Source organism: Ailuropoda melanoleuca, chromosome 4 (genome assembly GCF_002007445.2).
Source record: "Ailuropoda melanoleuca isolate Jingjing chromosome 4, ASM200744v2, whole genome shotgun sequence".
In the NCBI taxonomy this organism is placed as follows: Eukaryota; Metazoa; Chordata; class Mammalia; order Carnivora; family Ursidae; genus Ailuropoda; species Ailuropoda melanoleuca.
Window position 1 is genome coordinate 47083456 of NC_048221.1, and position 16667 is coordinate 47100122.

Below are 16667 nucleotides of genomic sequence, written 5' to 3' on the forward strand. Positions count from 1 at the left end.
CACATTAGCTGATGGTACCTTAAGATACCCATTTCAGGTCTTCCACCCTTTTTGAGCTGGTGTTTTAGAACAGGTGAATTAGAACAGGATCCTTTTGGCTTCCAACAACAGAAAGAAAATAGTATAAAATTGAAAAAAAAATCCAAAGGCAATCTTGCTAGCATGTCTGGATCAAAGACTTCAAATGTTTAAATCAAGTCCCTATCTCTCTCTACCGCCACCCTGATTTCTCCTTTCCTTTTTCTCCTCTCTTATATCTCTTATTATAGGATTCAAATATCTCTTTGTTTATGTGGAAGCTCCTGGCACAGCTACAGGCTTATATCCTTACAGCTCCAGGACTGCAGAAAAGAGTAGGGGCCATGGCAGTATAAGGCTGTAGCAGGACATCCCATCTAAGATTGATTGATACATTGTACATAGAGGTAGATTTGTATATTAATTACAGCACTGTTTTCTTGAAGAAGACTGTGTAATGTGTGTTCTTAGAAAATAAGAATGGTATAACATTTTCCAAAAGATATACATGAAGTGTTTTGAGGAAGGGGGGACTTTTTTTTTTTTTAACCTAATTCACTCACAGATTGTCTATTGGATAGTGGTAACTCTGTGTCACTATCCTTGGTACCACAGCAAAAGCCCAGGGATTAGTCCTGGATGGCTCTGGCTGGGCTCTGTTCCCATCCTTTAACTCATCACTGTAGCCAGTCACCAGCCCTAATTTATAAGAAGTGGGTTCCATTCTCAAATCATAAGTAACAAAACACGGAGGAGGGGCCTATCCAAAAAGAAACTGGATTGGACTTCCCTAGAAGGAAGGGGAATAGATGGTAAGTAAGAAAAAAAGAAAGAAAGAAAGAAAGAAAGAAAGAAAGAAAGAAAGAAAGAAAGAAAAGAAAGAAAGAAAGAAAGAAAGAAAGAAAGAAAGAAAGAAAGAAGAAAGACAGACAAAGAAAAACTCCTCTATAGCAGAGAATGTTTGTAATGTTCTTTGGAGATAAAAAAAAAAAATGGTCTCCTACACATAAAGGAAAAGAAGATATTGGCCTAAAAAGAGCTCCATGGCCAAAGGGACATGGCCTATTTTAACAGAGAATTTGAGAGTTAACAGATACCATAGAGAGCACCCAGTTCAATCTCATCATTTTATAAATGGGGAAACTAAAACCCAGACAGGAAAACAGAAATGCCAAGGACTTACAGGTAGTTGATGGCAGAGACAACCCACTACCTGTCTTCTGCCCTTGTGGTGTGTGTGTGTGTGTGTGTGTGTGTGTGTGTGTGTTGTTTTGTTGTTTGCTTGCTTTTTGAACAAGGACATTTTTCTTTAGTACGTTAACAACAACAACAAAAAGTATAGCCTTGTTTCTGGTTTTCTCTTCATTCTCAAATGTGTGTAGTATAGTTTTGCTGCACTCCAAAAGAAAACCTCAGCAAGAGTTGAGTTACCCATCATGAGTCCACCCACTCTGGTACCAAGGACAGAGATATTACCCTTCCTTTATATAAGAGCTAGGGCCACCTGTTGCTTTAAGCTCAAGTTTGGTCTCAGCCTGCAGGAGGGGACACTGTTGAACATCGGCTTCCTAACTGCACTGCACCCTCATTTAGCTACCAAATCTCCAGCCAGAAAAAAAGATAGAAAGGCATCTGGATCACTGGGGAGACTTCTACCTGCCTCTCTTACTTCCTCCTACCTCTTTCCTGCTGTTTTCTGCCCGCAAAAACCTGTCACCAGCCCAGAAGCCTCTCTAGAAATGGGTGGGAGGGAGCCTTGCACCTGTCAGCGCCAGAGAAGAAAGCGCGCTCTGCAGAGTTCTCAGTTGTTACATCTCTGATGATGAAAGGAAGGAAAGAGGTAAGTCCGAGGTTTCCGTCACAGATTTGCTGGAGACCGCAGTTAATCCATCGTCTCTGGCCCCAGTAACCCCTGAAGACCGAGGGCGCACTTACATTCCTAGCTTCTTGGCGTGTTTTCCTGAGAGCTAGTTCAGTGCCTCGCCCCGAAGAAGTCTCTGGGTAAAGGTTCTTTAAGTCATGAATCAGGTTCCCGTCTGTATGTGTGTTTTTTCTTGAGAAAAACTGGCACAGACTGATCAGTAATAGAGAGTGGGGTCTCCCTGCTCCCCTTCAACACTGCGTTCTCCACCTTGCGACTTCCTCGCATTCTCCGGATCTGACAGCCAGGGCTCGCGACCTCAGGGTTGGAAGCAGTCAGCACCAGACATCACCGCCCCCTCCCGGGGTTGGTGCCACCCTTGCCTAGAAGGTGCGTGTAGGTGCAGGCGGGCGAGCTGGAGGCTTCTACGGTGAGATAGGAGAAGGAGTTCAGCCCTCGCCTGAGACCTGCAATCCCACATTCCCTGGGGACCTCGAAACTCCCAGTCGGAGGCACTCCCTGCTTAGCCGCCCACCCATTCCCCCCCCCCTTACCTCAGCACGCAGCCCCTCCCTGCGTGATGATGCAAACCAGTGGGGAGGGCGGGCGCTGGGAAGGGTGGGGAGATTCTGAGAGCGAGCGAGGGAGGGAGGGAGTGGGAGGAGGAGAGGAGGGAGCCGAACGACCATTTAAAGCGATAGCAATCCTTGCCCTCTCCCCAGTGCTGGGTTGTTGGAGAGCGCGAGCGGCAAGCCGGAGACCGCAAGCGCGGCGCACCGGCCGGCGAACACGGGAGCGCACCGAGCCCCAATCTGGCAGGCGCCACGGGACCCCCAACCTCTCCGGCCGCTCCTCCCCGGGCGCCCCCACCTTTCGTGCCTGCAGGAGCCTCTGGGCTTCCCCGGAGGACCTCACCCTAAGGGGCCCGGACCCCGGCGAGCCCGCCACCATCCCCTCCAGCGCCGCCGCCACCACCGCAGGAGCCGGAGCAGCATGGTCCAGCTGGGGAAGCTGCTCCGCGTCCTGACTTTGATGAAGTTCCCCTGCTGCGTGCTGGAGGTGCTCCTGTGCGCGCTGGCGGCGGCGGCGCGCGGCCAGGAGATGTACGCCCCGCACTCTATCCGGATCGAGGGGGACGTCACCCTCGGGGGGCTGTTCCCGGTGCACGCCAAGGGTCCTAGCGGAGTGCCCTGCGGCGACATCAAGAGGGAGAACGGGATCCACAGGCTGGAAGCGATGCTCTACGCCCTGGACCAGATCAACAGCGATCCCAACCTGCTGCCCAACGTGACGCTGGGCGCGCGGATCCTGGACACTTGTTCCAGGGACACTTACGCGCTTGAACAGTCGCTCACTTTCGTCCAGGCGCTCATCCAGAAGGACACCTCCGACGTGCGCTGCACCAACGGCGAGCCTCCGGTTTTCGTCAAGCCGGAGAAAGTAGTTGGAGTGATTGGGGCTTCGGGGAGTTCGGTCTCCATCATGGTAGCCAACATCCTGAGGCTCTTCCAGGTAGGGAGGCGCTCCCTCCGGGGCAGAGCGCGCCTAGCTCCCCGCGCACTTAATCCTAAAAGCTGGCTTGGACTCCAAGGGTGCGGGGTCAGGTCAGCCTTCGCTCATTTCCACCCTGGAGATCCTGCGAATCCTTCCCACCCCACCCGAGGAGGTACCTTCCCTGCTTGGTTCATTTCCCTTCCATCTCTCCCCTGTCCGCGCTCCACTCCATCCGGCTTGACATCCTGGATTTATGGCCCCATTTACAAGAAGCAATCTGCGAAAAACAAGGCGATGATTTAAATGGGTTTGCATTAGAGTGAAATATGGTCCAAAAACAGGCTTGTAAAAGTGCCGGGCTCCTGTGAGAGCCGGTTAGGCTCATGGAATATGAAAGATGAGAAGACGCCTCGAAACTGGGCATTTCTCAACTCCCCAGCTTCCCAGCCCCAAGCCGCCTGGCAAGCCGCAGCTCCCTTGGAAATTTTCGAGAAGAGCTTAGGGAGGCACATCTTAAACCGAGGGCTAGGTCTTTACCTACATGTGGATGTTAATTGCCCATCTCTCTCGGGTTGGATCTCCCGACCTGTAGCCTGTCTCCGCGAGGGCATGGGGCGGAAGGCACGGGGACGCTCCCCAAGTGGGAGCGGACGTGACCCCCGGGTGATTTGCTCTGGGCAGTTGTTTGCACCGTCTAAATTGCATTTGCAGTCCGGCCACTGGCAGGAGCTGGGCGATCAGCTTTCTACTCCTGCCACTTCAGAGCCCAGAGATGAGCTCATGCTAACTGCGAAACAAAATCGCTTTCGCTGCCTCCACCCTCCGCCCATCCTTTTCCACGACCTCCCTAACACAGCCCCCCAACCCCTATCCTCGGGTCCGCGGACGATTCCCGGAGCCAGGAGAGAAGGCGCCTGGAGGGAGGCACTAGGGTGCGCTGAGCAAAGCCGGCGGTCCTCCTGCTCCGGGCGCCAGAGGGCAACGGAGAAAATGGGAGGAAGGCGGATCCGGGGCAGCTGAGCGGTGGGTTCTACTGCAGTGCTCTCTCTCCGCCTGCTCCCGCATTTTGTGCCCCGTGGCTCCTGTGCTGCATTGGGTATAAATGGATGGATTTTGGATTTTAAGAAATTGAGTTTCAGGGTCTGTGTGATTGTGGGTTCCCTTCTCCTTATTTCTCTGTGTTTCTCTCTGTGTATCTCTTTCTTTCTCTTTCTTCCTTGTTTTTCTCCTTTTCTCTCCCTCTCTTTCAATTTCTGCTTCTTTTCTCTCTCCCTCCACCCCCAAGTTTTTTGTTCATCTCTGTCTTGAGATGATCCTTTCCTAATGAACAGCCCTGTCCCTGCCTGATAGTGCCCAAACCCATTTAATCCCTTCTCCAGATGTTCTGGCTAACCCTGGTGCCCTTATGCTCCCCATATCTAAAGAATTGGCTCCCTTCCAAATGCTTTCCCTAAGGGTGTTGGGTTTCTGGAGGGGATTCCTTGTGAGATTCAAGCTGTCACCACATCAGCTCCTAGGAGTGTGAAGTTTATGTGTGCACCAGGAGGGGTGCCTGCCCAAGGCTGCAGCCTGGTATGGCCCCACTGATCTTCTGAGCACTTCTTGAGTGTGCCCTTGTGGGAATCCCCAGATACTTGCAAACTCAAAAATGCTTTGGGGGCACCCTTAATTCTGAGATGATGCTTTTGGGAAGAGGCTAGATTATTGTAAGCAAAACCCAGAAGCGTTTCTTTCTTGCCTGAGCTTAAAGCCAGGCAACTTAAGAGGGCAGTGCTGCAGGGAAAGTGAGGTCCGAGATCACCTGAGAACCACTGGAGCAACTCACTGTCCCGTGAGCCCTGAGCCCTGGGGGTTGAAGGCACATTTGGTGTTTCACATTTTTTAATTATTTTGGTGCCTGTTTCTTCACTCAGAGCACAGGCAGTGCCGCAGATGGGCCTGTGTGTCTGAAAAAGAGTGAAATGTTAAAGTCAGGAGAGGAACTGCAGACTAGGCTGAAGGACTGTGTTTGCTGAAAAAGATTCCAGGGGGAGCTGATTCTTCCTTTGGTGTGTGAACCTGAGGCTCTTGTGAGGAAAAGAAACGGTTTGCCTTGTGCTTAGTTCCCTGTTCCCTGGGCTGGGAAGGAAAGGAAGCAAATGCCAATGTTAGCAGTGTGGGTTGGGACCAAAACCATTCAGAGAAAACACTGTCATTTTCCTCTAATTTGCAAATTGCAGCTATTCATGTTGGATTGAACAGCTGAGGGAAAAAGCCCCCAGTTTTCACCTGCATTTATGGAGAAGAGGCTGGTAGCAGGACGAATGCACCAACTTGTAGCTTGTGCTGTGAGCTGGGTAGAACTGTTGGTACGGGCATCGTATATATATATTCCAACAGTCTCTTCCAGTAGCCTTTTTTGCACGTGATCCTAGGAGCTCCTGGCATACAAGTCTAATCCCCAGTTTCCCAGCCTCTGTAAGCCTGCAAAATGAATATAGAGAGAATAGTGGTACACAGACCCATTGTTCAAAAGCACAATCAATTTAGAGAGAGAGGGAAAAAATGGTAGGTGAATTTTTGCTGGGAATGCAGGGTTCAGCTCAATTAAGAGTGTCTTATATTAAAACAAACAAACAAACAAAAACACCTATAAATGATTGAATTCTTAGCTCTCCAGAGATTTGAGTTTTCTTTTCCCGGGCCCTGTAGTTTGCTGTGTGGACCATGCCAAACCCATCATTTGAGATAAAAATTTATGGTGAGATAAGCTTCTAGGCTGGGGGAAGGAATACTTAGTGACTTAAATGGGAGAGTGCTACACACTGCAGCGGTGGGGGGGGGTTGGGCACAGGAAAGAGTCATGAAATAGTAATAAATGTAGTAAGTGCTGTTGTTACCAGCAAAAACTGGAATGAAGTTCTTTCCTGAGAATGAGGACCTGGGCAAGAATGACTCCTCAGATGTATATAGTATCTATGACTTTGAATTTTCATTTGCCTGCTGGTGTAGCAGACCAGCAAGGACTGAGCTGAGCAAGTTCTCTCTCTCTCTCTCTCTCCTCTATGCACACTGAATTGATTAGTAAGTGACATGTCAGAGGACAGGAATGATGTCCACTGGGTCTTTCAAATCTAGGAATTTGAGGCTAATGAAATTAGTGTGTGGCCAGGGCTCTGCCAACTAGAATTAAGTCACTGCAGCTACCCTGCAGTGCATTTTCAGCCTCAAAGAAGCATCAGGGAGGAATTTCTGGAGATTTGTTTCTGAGCCTATACAAAATAATACTCTCCCTAATGCTAAGAAAGATTAAATGTAAATTAATTTTGACTATGAGTAACATATTTAAAAAATAATCAGAGAGTGGGGATGGCTTAAAGTGGAGAGGTTATATAATATGATGTCCAAAGGATGAATCTCCCCTGACCACTATTTTATGGGCTATAAGTAAGATAGATTATAGTGGAAAGTAATGGGCATGTTTTTATTCAAGGCTTCTCTGTTACTGACACTAGAGCAAACACTCTGAGCGTATAAATTACTCTCACTGTATCCTGACTCTGAATGAACAATATTTCATGGCCAGTGACATGGTCTAAGCTATGGACTTGGAATTGAATGGTGTCTGTTCAGTTGCTTTGTTCCTTCAAAAGCAACTAGATGGAGAAAGTGGCCCCCTTGACTCTTGTTGGGGCATATTGCAAATCGAAACCTGTGGACCTTGTACCATAAATGAAATACATTTGTAAATTTCTTAATTTTGTCCTTCTGTTCATTGAATATAATATAATAATTATTATTATTATAATCTCCCACTTTGGGGACATTTTATATATACGGACCTAGTTTTCTTCCTTCTTTCTTTTGCTCTCTCTCCTCTCTCTCTCTGTCTTAGGTAATAGGATAGAACTGGGCACCTAGGATGGTGTGGTATTACTATAGTGAGGACTTTTTTTTAAACAACTCTAACCTACTCTTCAAAATTTCATAAATACAGGTGTCAGTGCTGTTTGGAATAGGCTCTATAACAATCTCTGCCTCCACATTTACTGTGTTTCAGGAAATTTACCTAACAGATGGTGAGTGGGCAATTTTTAAAGGGGCATTTTTGAAAAGAGCAGAGAGGGAAGGAATAGAGACAGGCACATACTATATTTGAAGATACATCTACGTGTATATTTTGTGTATGTGTGCCTATAACATTAAGATGTCTTTGGGGGTTTTTCTTTTCAAAAATAATTGAAGTAATGGATGCCTTTCAATTTTATAACATTGAGAGTATAACAAATCATAAATGCTCCATTTCCTACATCTATAGGTTGTGTCATGGACTTCAAAGACCATTGCTGGATTACACAAAGTACACTCCAATCTCAATCCTGCCATTAATTAGCTCTGTTACCCTAAATAAGTCACTTAATTTTTCTAGGCCTCAATTACCTCATCTGATTTTTTTTTTAAACAAGTGTGGTTTCTAAATCTTTAATCTCTTTGGGTCACAGTTTGCTTGGGGGAAACCTGCTCTTGTCCAAACCCCATGACATTGAATTTCCAGCTCCCACCTTGAACTTTGAGTGAGTTTAGGGGAACTTTCAAAGAATATTTTCACATGGGTATCTTAGTTAATATCAGTCTACCTGATTTCCCATATTCAGACTTTATCCCTTGTTTTGCCAGTGTGCTCCTTAGTCACGTATATCAAGGCTGGTATTGAGGAAAATGACCTCCTAGGTCAGCTTACTGCATGGTTACAAGACACCAGGCAGGGAGCAAGAACTGTGGGGTTTATAGTAGTAGATATAACTTTTATTATCCAGTGTTCTCTCCCCTTTTGTCTTGCAAAACCCCAGGCTTTCTTTGGAAAGAGACCAGATAGTGACTTCCTGCCTCCTCTCTGGCCCCAGAGATGAGTCCCCTGACTGAATTCAGGCAAAGCAGGTGATGGGTTCAGTTGTAGACTTTGACTTTGGCTAGACCTATCTGAATACTCCCCAGGACTTTTCTGCCAGAGGAAAATGGGAAAATTTTTCTTTTCTCTGGAATTTCTAAGCTGGAGTGATATGACTCTGGGACTCCCAGTGGCCATCCAACACAAGACTTTCTATAGAATAAAGTCATACAGAGGTAAGCAGGGTTAAGTGATGGAGAGAAAGCCAGAGCCCTGATGATATTCTGAAACTCTCAAATCCAGCTGTATCTGAATCTAGCTGCATCCCTGAATTTCCAGTACTTGTTCTTAAAATAAATAAATTAATAAAAATTCCTTCTATTTTGAATTTGTTTTCATCCCTGTGCAATTAAACCCCCCTAGCCAAAACAAGTGATTTCTTATGTTAATGTAAGTTTTGCTGACTGGCATTCATTAAGTGAAAAATTATATATGATATTTTCTTTACTTTAAATATAATCCTTCTAGCCTAGGTCTGGCATATTCACAACTCTGCATTCTTCTGCACTCTTCCCAACATATGCTGTATTAACTTTAAGCATTCGTTATCACAACCTGATACAGTTGAGAGATAAGGTGAACACTTCTGGTGTGGAGTGCAGCATAGAGGCCTCCTATTTGGAAGCTTTAGAACCATACTTGGTTCCCTTCATTAAAGCAAATCTTTTGTTGATGTCTCCAGGGCAGAGAAGCATTTTCATGGCATAATGGCATACAAAGTACATTAAACTCCCCGGTCACTCTACAGTAAGCATCAAGCCTAACTACTTGTCATCCCCTTTTCTTTTAAGTAGGCAAAAAAGAACAGTTACAAACACATTTTCCCAACAACTAAAATGTATATGTGATTACTGTTTAGAGGACAGTTATGCAACATATAGTCAGACTGATTAATTCATAGACCTTTTGTCAATTGGCACAGTAAATATGTGTGTTTTATGCACTAAATAAAAGCAAAAAAAAATCTTTTTACAGGTAAATATCTGAGAAGAGCATTGTGCCAGCCCTTACTGTGACAGCATTTCCATGTTTGACAAGTAACCTCCTCTCAATTATCTTTACTGCTAGATATTTCTTGGATCAAGTTATTGGATTATAAGGTCAGAAATAAAATATTATGAAGTTACAATGATACAGGATACATATCTCATTTTGTGAGAACAGAAGTTCTTATTTCTTTTCAATAACAGTAGTGGCCACGATAATAACTTCATCTTCGTTATGAGCCATTACGCCATGCACTAATACTTCATCTCATTTAGTTCCTGCAATAGTTCTGCAAAAGGCATGTTATCATCCCCATGTACAGATGAAGAAAGTGATTCTCAGAGCCCCAAGTCACATAGGTGGTAAGTGGCAAAGTCTAGATTCACACAATGGTTCGCCTGACAATACCCTGGTTGTTAACCAATATGCATGCTGCTCAGTTGTCTCACCAATGCAGAAATACTTAAAATAACCCCAGATTTGCCAACCCTGATATTGTAGTGGCTTGAGGATATCAGAGTTGCTGATTCCTTAACCACATCTATTTCCAGAAAGAAAGAATATTTTATTTCAGTTCTGCAACGAGACGAATTCTGTAGGTCTATTGAAACTTGAGTGCACAAATCCTCACCTGCAAATGAAAGATGCTTGTTTTCTGTTATTCAACAGGTAGCCCTGTGTGTAGGCAATAAATACATAGTAGGCTTTTCTCTCAAGTAAATGAGAAAAGATGTTTCTTCTCGTCCTGATTCAGTGCCCATCATTGTGGATTATGATGGCTCTTCCCAAACTTTATTTCATTCACTCCACTCTTTCTACAAACCTCAAGTGGGGAAATCCATCATTCAGATATGTGTGCAAAGTGAGAGGACTCTATTAATACAATTGCTTAAAGTCAAGTTGATAGAGCACAGGAAATACATCTTAATAAATGCAACATTAATGTTTGTGTGGGCCGTGGAGTGAGGGGTAGGAGAATTTTCAGTTTAATGGATTATTTTGCCTCTTACTATAAAAGTGCTGCAGCTAAACAGTTTTATAATTGGTCATTTGCAGAACTCTCCATCTCTGGGTGCTGTGCTCTCTCCATTAGGCGGCTGCCAATTCTTTCTCTGTTTCTTGTTGGAAGATAGCAAGGAAGCTACTTCAAAGGCTCGGCCTGCTTTTCTGCATTATTGTTTAGATGAAAATATTTCCATGTGTTAAAGTACAACTTAAACATTTTTATCATGTTTTAAAGTTGGCTATGTTCTGAATGTATTAGCACAGGCGGACATAATGTGGGATGTTTTCCTGGAAAAAACATACTTTTATCAAAGGAACCATCAGAATTTTCAGGTAGGGATTAAGAGTAAAATTCTGGCGTTAGATCTGAATTTAAATTCATACTCACCGCTTATTATCCATCTCACTTTGATCAAGCAGGTGCCACATCTCTCATCAATTTTCTTATCTTTGAAATAGGAATGATATCAGTATACTTATCTAATAAAGTAATTATAAAGATTGCACAAAATATGCATGGAAATATTTTAACATCGCGTTTAGCATTTGATGAGTGTTCAATACATTTAAAAGCTTTTATTTTATTATTATTATGCCATTATTAAATTTTACTATTTCTAAAATGTCACTATTGCTAAATTTACTGTAAAAGTACCATAATAATCCATGTTGCATTTCACTCTTTCTGTTTGTTTAAATTAAAAATATTAGGGGCACCTGGGTGGCTCAGGAGGTTAAGCATTGGACTTTTGATTTCAGCTGGGGTCATGATCTCAGGGTTCTGAGATCTCTGGGTGGTAGGATCTAGCCTCCTTGTCAGGCTCTCTGCTCAGCCTGGCATCTGCTTGTCCCTCTCCCTCCCTCTCAGCCTCTCCCCCCAGGCACTTGAGCTCCTACACTTGCTCTCTCTCCAAAATAAATAAATGAAATCTTTTTTTTTTTTAATGGAAAATACTACACAGATTGAGAGAGAGAACACAGTTTAGTGACAGTATTCAGTGGAGTTAGAATTTCTATGGCACTGATTCAGGTGAATCAGAAATGCCACGGATTTAGATACCAGACAGGCTCAGAGCAGTGGGCTTTGAGGTTAGCCCGCCCCAAGTTTAAAGTCCACTGTGACCCTTTTCTAGCTGCAGAAACTTGAGGAACTTACTTAAACTTTTTGAGTTTTAGTACTAGTTTCCTCAGCTATCTTTTTTTTCCAGAAATATTTATTAAGCATCCCCCTTCTGCACTGTTCTACGTGGTTGGACATATCAGTGACTAAAATAGACAAGAGCTCTCTCTCTCTCTATCCCCACTCTGTCCTTCCTCCTGTCTCCTCTTCCCTTCCTCCTATCTCTACTTTTCTGTCTCTCAGCTTACGCTTTCCCGTGGAAACGGATGTTATAAATAAGTCCTAGGGTATGTTAGAAGTTGATGAGCCCTATGGGACAAGGAAAAGAAGGTGAAGCGCACCAAAGAGTTGGTTTGGAAGTGCTGAGGAGTGTACAGGTGGGTTCTATTTTTAGCTATGGTAGTCAGGGTGGATTTCATAAGGTGGCATTTGAGCAAGACTTGAAGCGAGGGAATTGTCAGAATGGATTAAGGGAAGACCACTTTCTGTGAGCAGAGCAGGAACAACCAGTGCCAGAAGTCTGAGGCAGAAATATGCCTGGCAGGTTAGGAATATCAGCGATGCCACTATGGCTGAGTAAGTCAGGAAGAGAAAGGGGCAGCAGGAGGGCTTGAGGTCAGAGATATGATGGGGCAGATTGGGTAAGTCATTGGAAGCCATCACATGCATTTTGTCTTACCTCACTGTAGGTGGTGTGGTAGGATTTTAGCAGAGGTGGGGCATGATCTGTCTCTTGGATTAAAAGAATTAATTTCATCTGTGGTTTTGAGGATGAGGGAAAGAGAGAAATCAGGGATAATCTCAGGAGGTGATGATAGGTGGCTCTGAGATAGTTGTTGGTGACTTGTGGAGCAGACCCTTCAAGAAGTGATACATTTGGAAGATTGTGACAGTATTTTCTGATGCATCAAATGAAAGATGTGAAAGGAAGAAAGGGGACAAAGTAAATCCAAGATGTGGGGCCTGAGCAACTGGAAAGTTGGGATTACAATCTTTTCAGATGGAAAAGGTTTGGAGTGGAGCACGTCTGGGGAATTAAAGATCAGATTTGGAGATATAAGGTTTGAGAATTTTTTTTAACTTCCAAATAGAGATGTTGAATGCACAGTTGGAAATACAAGTCTGCAGTTATGAAGAAATGTCTAGACTAGAGATAAATTTTAATAAAATAGAGATATTAAGAATAACCACATAGAAGTGCTATTTTAAAGATTAAATGAGATAATACAGGGGGGCACCTGGGTGGCTCATTTGGTTAAGCATATGCCTTTGGTTCGGGTTCTGATCCCAGGGTCCTGGGATCTAGCCCTGCCTTGGACTCCTTGCTCCTTGGGGAGCCTGCTTCTCGCTCTCCCTCTGCCTGCTACTCCCTTGCTTGTACCCTCTTGCTTTGTCAAATAAATAAATAAAAATCTTTAAAAAGATAAAGATAAATGAGATAATACAATTAACACTGTGTATTCCCAAAACATTTAATAACTACTAAAGACAATTATCTGAAATGAAAACAAATCCTATAGTTTGTTTTTGCAATAAAATTGTACAAAATGATGTCACAATTATTTTAACAGTATTTGTGACAATTATTTTAAGTCAAGACAACGTAACTACAAACATTTAGAATAACATTTCAATCTCCTACCTTTCATTTTGATAATGTAGTGGTAACTGTGTTTTGTAAGGTTTAAGTTAGCTGTGATAGAGTATCTCTTTTATTATAAGTAATTTTGAACTATCTAGTTCAGTACAATTTTTATATATATATAAATTATATATATTATATATTACATATATTTATTTTTATATATTTCTATTAAATATATTAATATACAATATATTATAATACGGTTAAATATATTATATATAATTAAAATATAATATGTGATTTATAGTTATATGATTTTATATATAAATATAATAAATATATATATTTATATGTCATATAAATATATAAATATACCATATTTATATAATATATAAAATATAAAACTCAGTTGAGAATTTGCATCGCTGATACACATTTGGCCTTTGAACAATGTGGGGTTAAAGGCACTGACCCCACACAGTTGAAAATCCACATATAGCTTTCCAGTCCCCCAAAACTTAACTAATAGTCTACCACTGACCTGAAGACTTACTGATAACATGGACATTTGATTAATGCATATTTTGTACGTTATGTGTATAATGCACTGTAGTCTTCCAATAAAGTAAACTACAGAAAATAAAATATAATTAAGAAAATCATAAGAAAGAGAAAAGAGATTTACAGTACTGTGCTGTGTTTACTGACAAACTCCATGTATAAGTGGACCCACACAGTTCAAACCATGTTATTCAAGGGTCAATTGTACATGAGAATTTAAGCAATGACCCAGGTATTCAAGGAAAAATAATGGGCTTGTCTTATAATATCCTATGGGTACCTACTTTGAACAATTTCACAAGGCTTTTCACAACTTCCCTTCACTTTGCAATTGAAAACATGGTGTGGGGGGGGTTATCTTACTGATTTGGAGCTCCCTTTAGGCTTTTGCAAATTCTTTAACAGCCTTTGTAGCTTAACCAAAATTCTGTTCCTTATTCATTTGACTATCAGATACTGGTCTAAGCATGTCCTTATACTAAAAAATGCATGGCCATGTTGTCTCTACACATCTATAATTGTATTTTAACACTGTCATTATGTAAGCTATATTTTAATTGTAATTATAACAAATTTTATATCAACACACATCCATTTCTAGTGTTCAGGGGGAGAGCAGCATGTAGTAAATTTTATCAAAATATAGCATCTGAAGAACAGAACAGAGGGTAATTGTGTAATTCTGTATTCACTATAATTAAGTTCAGTGGAGTTGGCATAATAGAATTAAGATAAAAAAAAAAAAACATTGAGGCACCATGGCTCCCTGTCATAACACACACTTTTCACATCAGAGAACATACACTTAGCATCTTTCTCTACAGAAATGGAGGGAGGAAGACACTAGAGGATAGATGGTAGACACTAAAAGGGTGGGATTATGAAAAGCAACATGGAAATGACATATTGCTTTTATATTTGGTAGGTGGGGAAAATCTACTAGCATATATGTCTACTGGGACCACATTTTCTGGAATAGTTAAACCCGATGTCAAATATGCAGTCCTGCCTTCCTTGTAAATTGGGATGTACACTCAAATCTTTGCTTCCTCTGTCTTGAATATTGGTTGAGAAGATTATTGCAGGACCTGTATCTTATGAGCAAAATACATTGTTTTGAAATGACTGACACTCTCAGCTGTCACACTCCAAGCTTGCTGGCTTTTTCTCTCAGACTTACTTAAGTTTGCAGTGCAGGAGTGGGTTATGGGAAGGATCCCTGGAATTTTTTGTCTTCAAGAGGCTGTGTGGCATAATGGTTAAGATCACAGACACCAGATATAGTTCACAATCCTGCTTTCCACTTGCTAACTATATAAACGTGGTCAATTTACCTGATTACCTGCACCTCAGTATTCTCATCTATGAAATGATGATAATATTCCATCCTCTTAGGACTGTTTTCAAGATTAAGTGAAGTTACCTGTGCCGAGCACTTAACATAATGCCTAGAGCACAGTGAGATCTATGCGTCATCATTGTTGTCCATCATCATCATCACCACCACCACCACCACCAGGCCAGGTACTATCTCTCCTATGCATTCTTCCATCATCTCCTGCTCCCTACTATTTCTGTCATGTATCTATACAAAGGTAAGGTTGTGATGGAGCATTTGTTTCCACTGGTATCTGACCCCTAGTCATCAAGGTGACCGCAGTTGGAGATAACATTCAGTGATGCTTGTTGAAACATTTCCTGTTTTGAAAGGGGAAGTTGGATATTGAGGCCAAGAATTTTCTCTTTTCTTCATCTGGGAGACTGAGAGAAATATCCAAGCCTCAAAAGGGGAATCAGGCAAAGAACGAAATGGTTAATTTTGTACTGTAGTAATTAAGAACAAGTCCGACAGACTGACTTTGAACTCATTTCCATTATGTACTGACTATGAGTTGTTAGGTGTTTTTGTAACTCCTGTGAGTTGAAGGCTGATAAAAAGCTGCTATGGGGGACCTACTGCATAGCATCATTGTAATAAGTGAGTAAAGCATTTAGCACATTGTTTGGCATATAGTAATCACTTAATAAATTTTAACTTCCGTAAGTACTATCACTACTTTACTCTTCAGTAGTTGAGTAAATCTATGTCCTTCCATTTCTTAAATTGCACATAATCATTTGAATAATCAGCTTACATTTATTAAGGATTGTTATAAAGCCTCATGAGGGCAGAAGTCCTTCAACTCTGCTCCTCATCAGAGCCCATCCTGGGGGTTGGGGGTGTATCAGTCCCATCACTACCACCACCATCATTGCCATCATTGCCCCTCACTGACCATACTGAGCGCTTCCTGTGTGTCAGGCACCAAACTTGGCCCTGTATTTGCACTATATCATGTTCGCACATTCAGGTGGGAGACCTGATTGTCATCGTCCCCAATTTATAGGTAAAGACACTGAGGTGTTGAAAAAATAAGTATCTTGACCCATAGCAAGAGTTGGAGCCAGGATACTTAAACCCCTGTCTCTCTGACCTCAACAGCCCTTAAATGTTATTATACCACATCCTGGTAAGAAAATCTGCTTCCAGCCGCTTGGGTAAGAGAAAATTCTCGATACCCATGTTCCTGTATTCCCCATGCTACCCTAGCCTCAGTACTAGTAGGGAGTCCTCTTCAAAGACCGATCAAAGGGAAATTACTCCCTTTTAAGCCTTTGCTGAATCAATTAACCAGTATTTAATTTCCTTAAGAATCCCTACGTGTTACTTTTGGCACTTTTAGGTTCTTATGTTCTGTACATGACTCATCCAATCTATTACATGTTAATTTATTTGAGTTCAAGTTTAGACTCTTACCCTGAAACACAATTTTAGGCCTATAGCATCTAACTCTGTGCTTTTCTTCTTATAGTACATCTGCAGATATTTATTTGAGCTTTGTTGAATTATTCTCATGAATTGTGCATTTAAAGTTCTACAGAGAAAGGTTTCTTATAAAGAAAGCCTTCTAAATAAATTTCTATCTGTTTATTTTTATAGGATTATTATAGAAGTTATAGATCTTCAGGTTTTTGTTTTGTTTTGTTTTTAAATTAAGTACTTCATATCACCTTATTTTAACATATAATAATATACCTGTATGGTCTCTATCAAACCTATGGGTCTTCA

At 42.2% G+C, this 16667-nt stretch overlaps 1 protein-coding gene across 7 annotated transcripts in view; it reads left to right on the plus strand.

Moving 5' to 3' along the window:
• Positions 1-2535: 2535 nt before the first annotated feature.
• Positions 2536-16667, plus strand: part of GRM7 (glutamate metabotropic receptor 7) — an 885418-nt gene continuing 871286 nt past the window's right edge. For 6 of the 7 annotated variants that reach the window (XM_034658683.1, XM_034658681.1, XM_034658682.1 and 3 more), the window contains exon 1: positions 2873-3391. In XM_034658683.1, the coding sequence (XP_034514574.1) occupies positions 2873-3391 (519 nt within the window). Of the gene's footprint in view, positions 3392-16667 lie in introns of all 7 variants that reach the window. The other variant, XM_034658687.1, reaches the window with a different exon arrangement.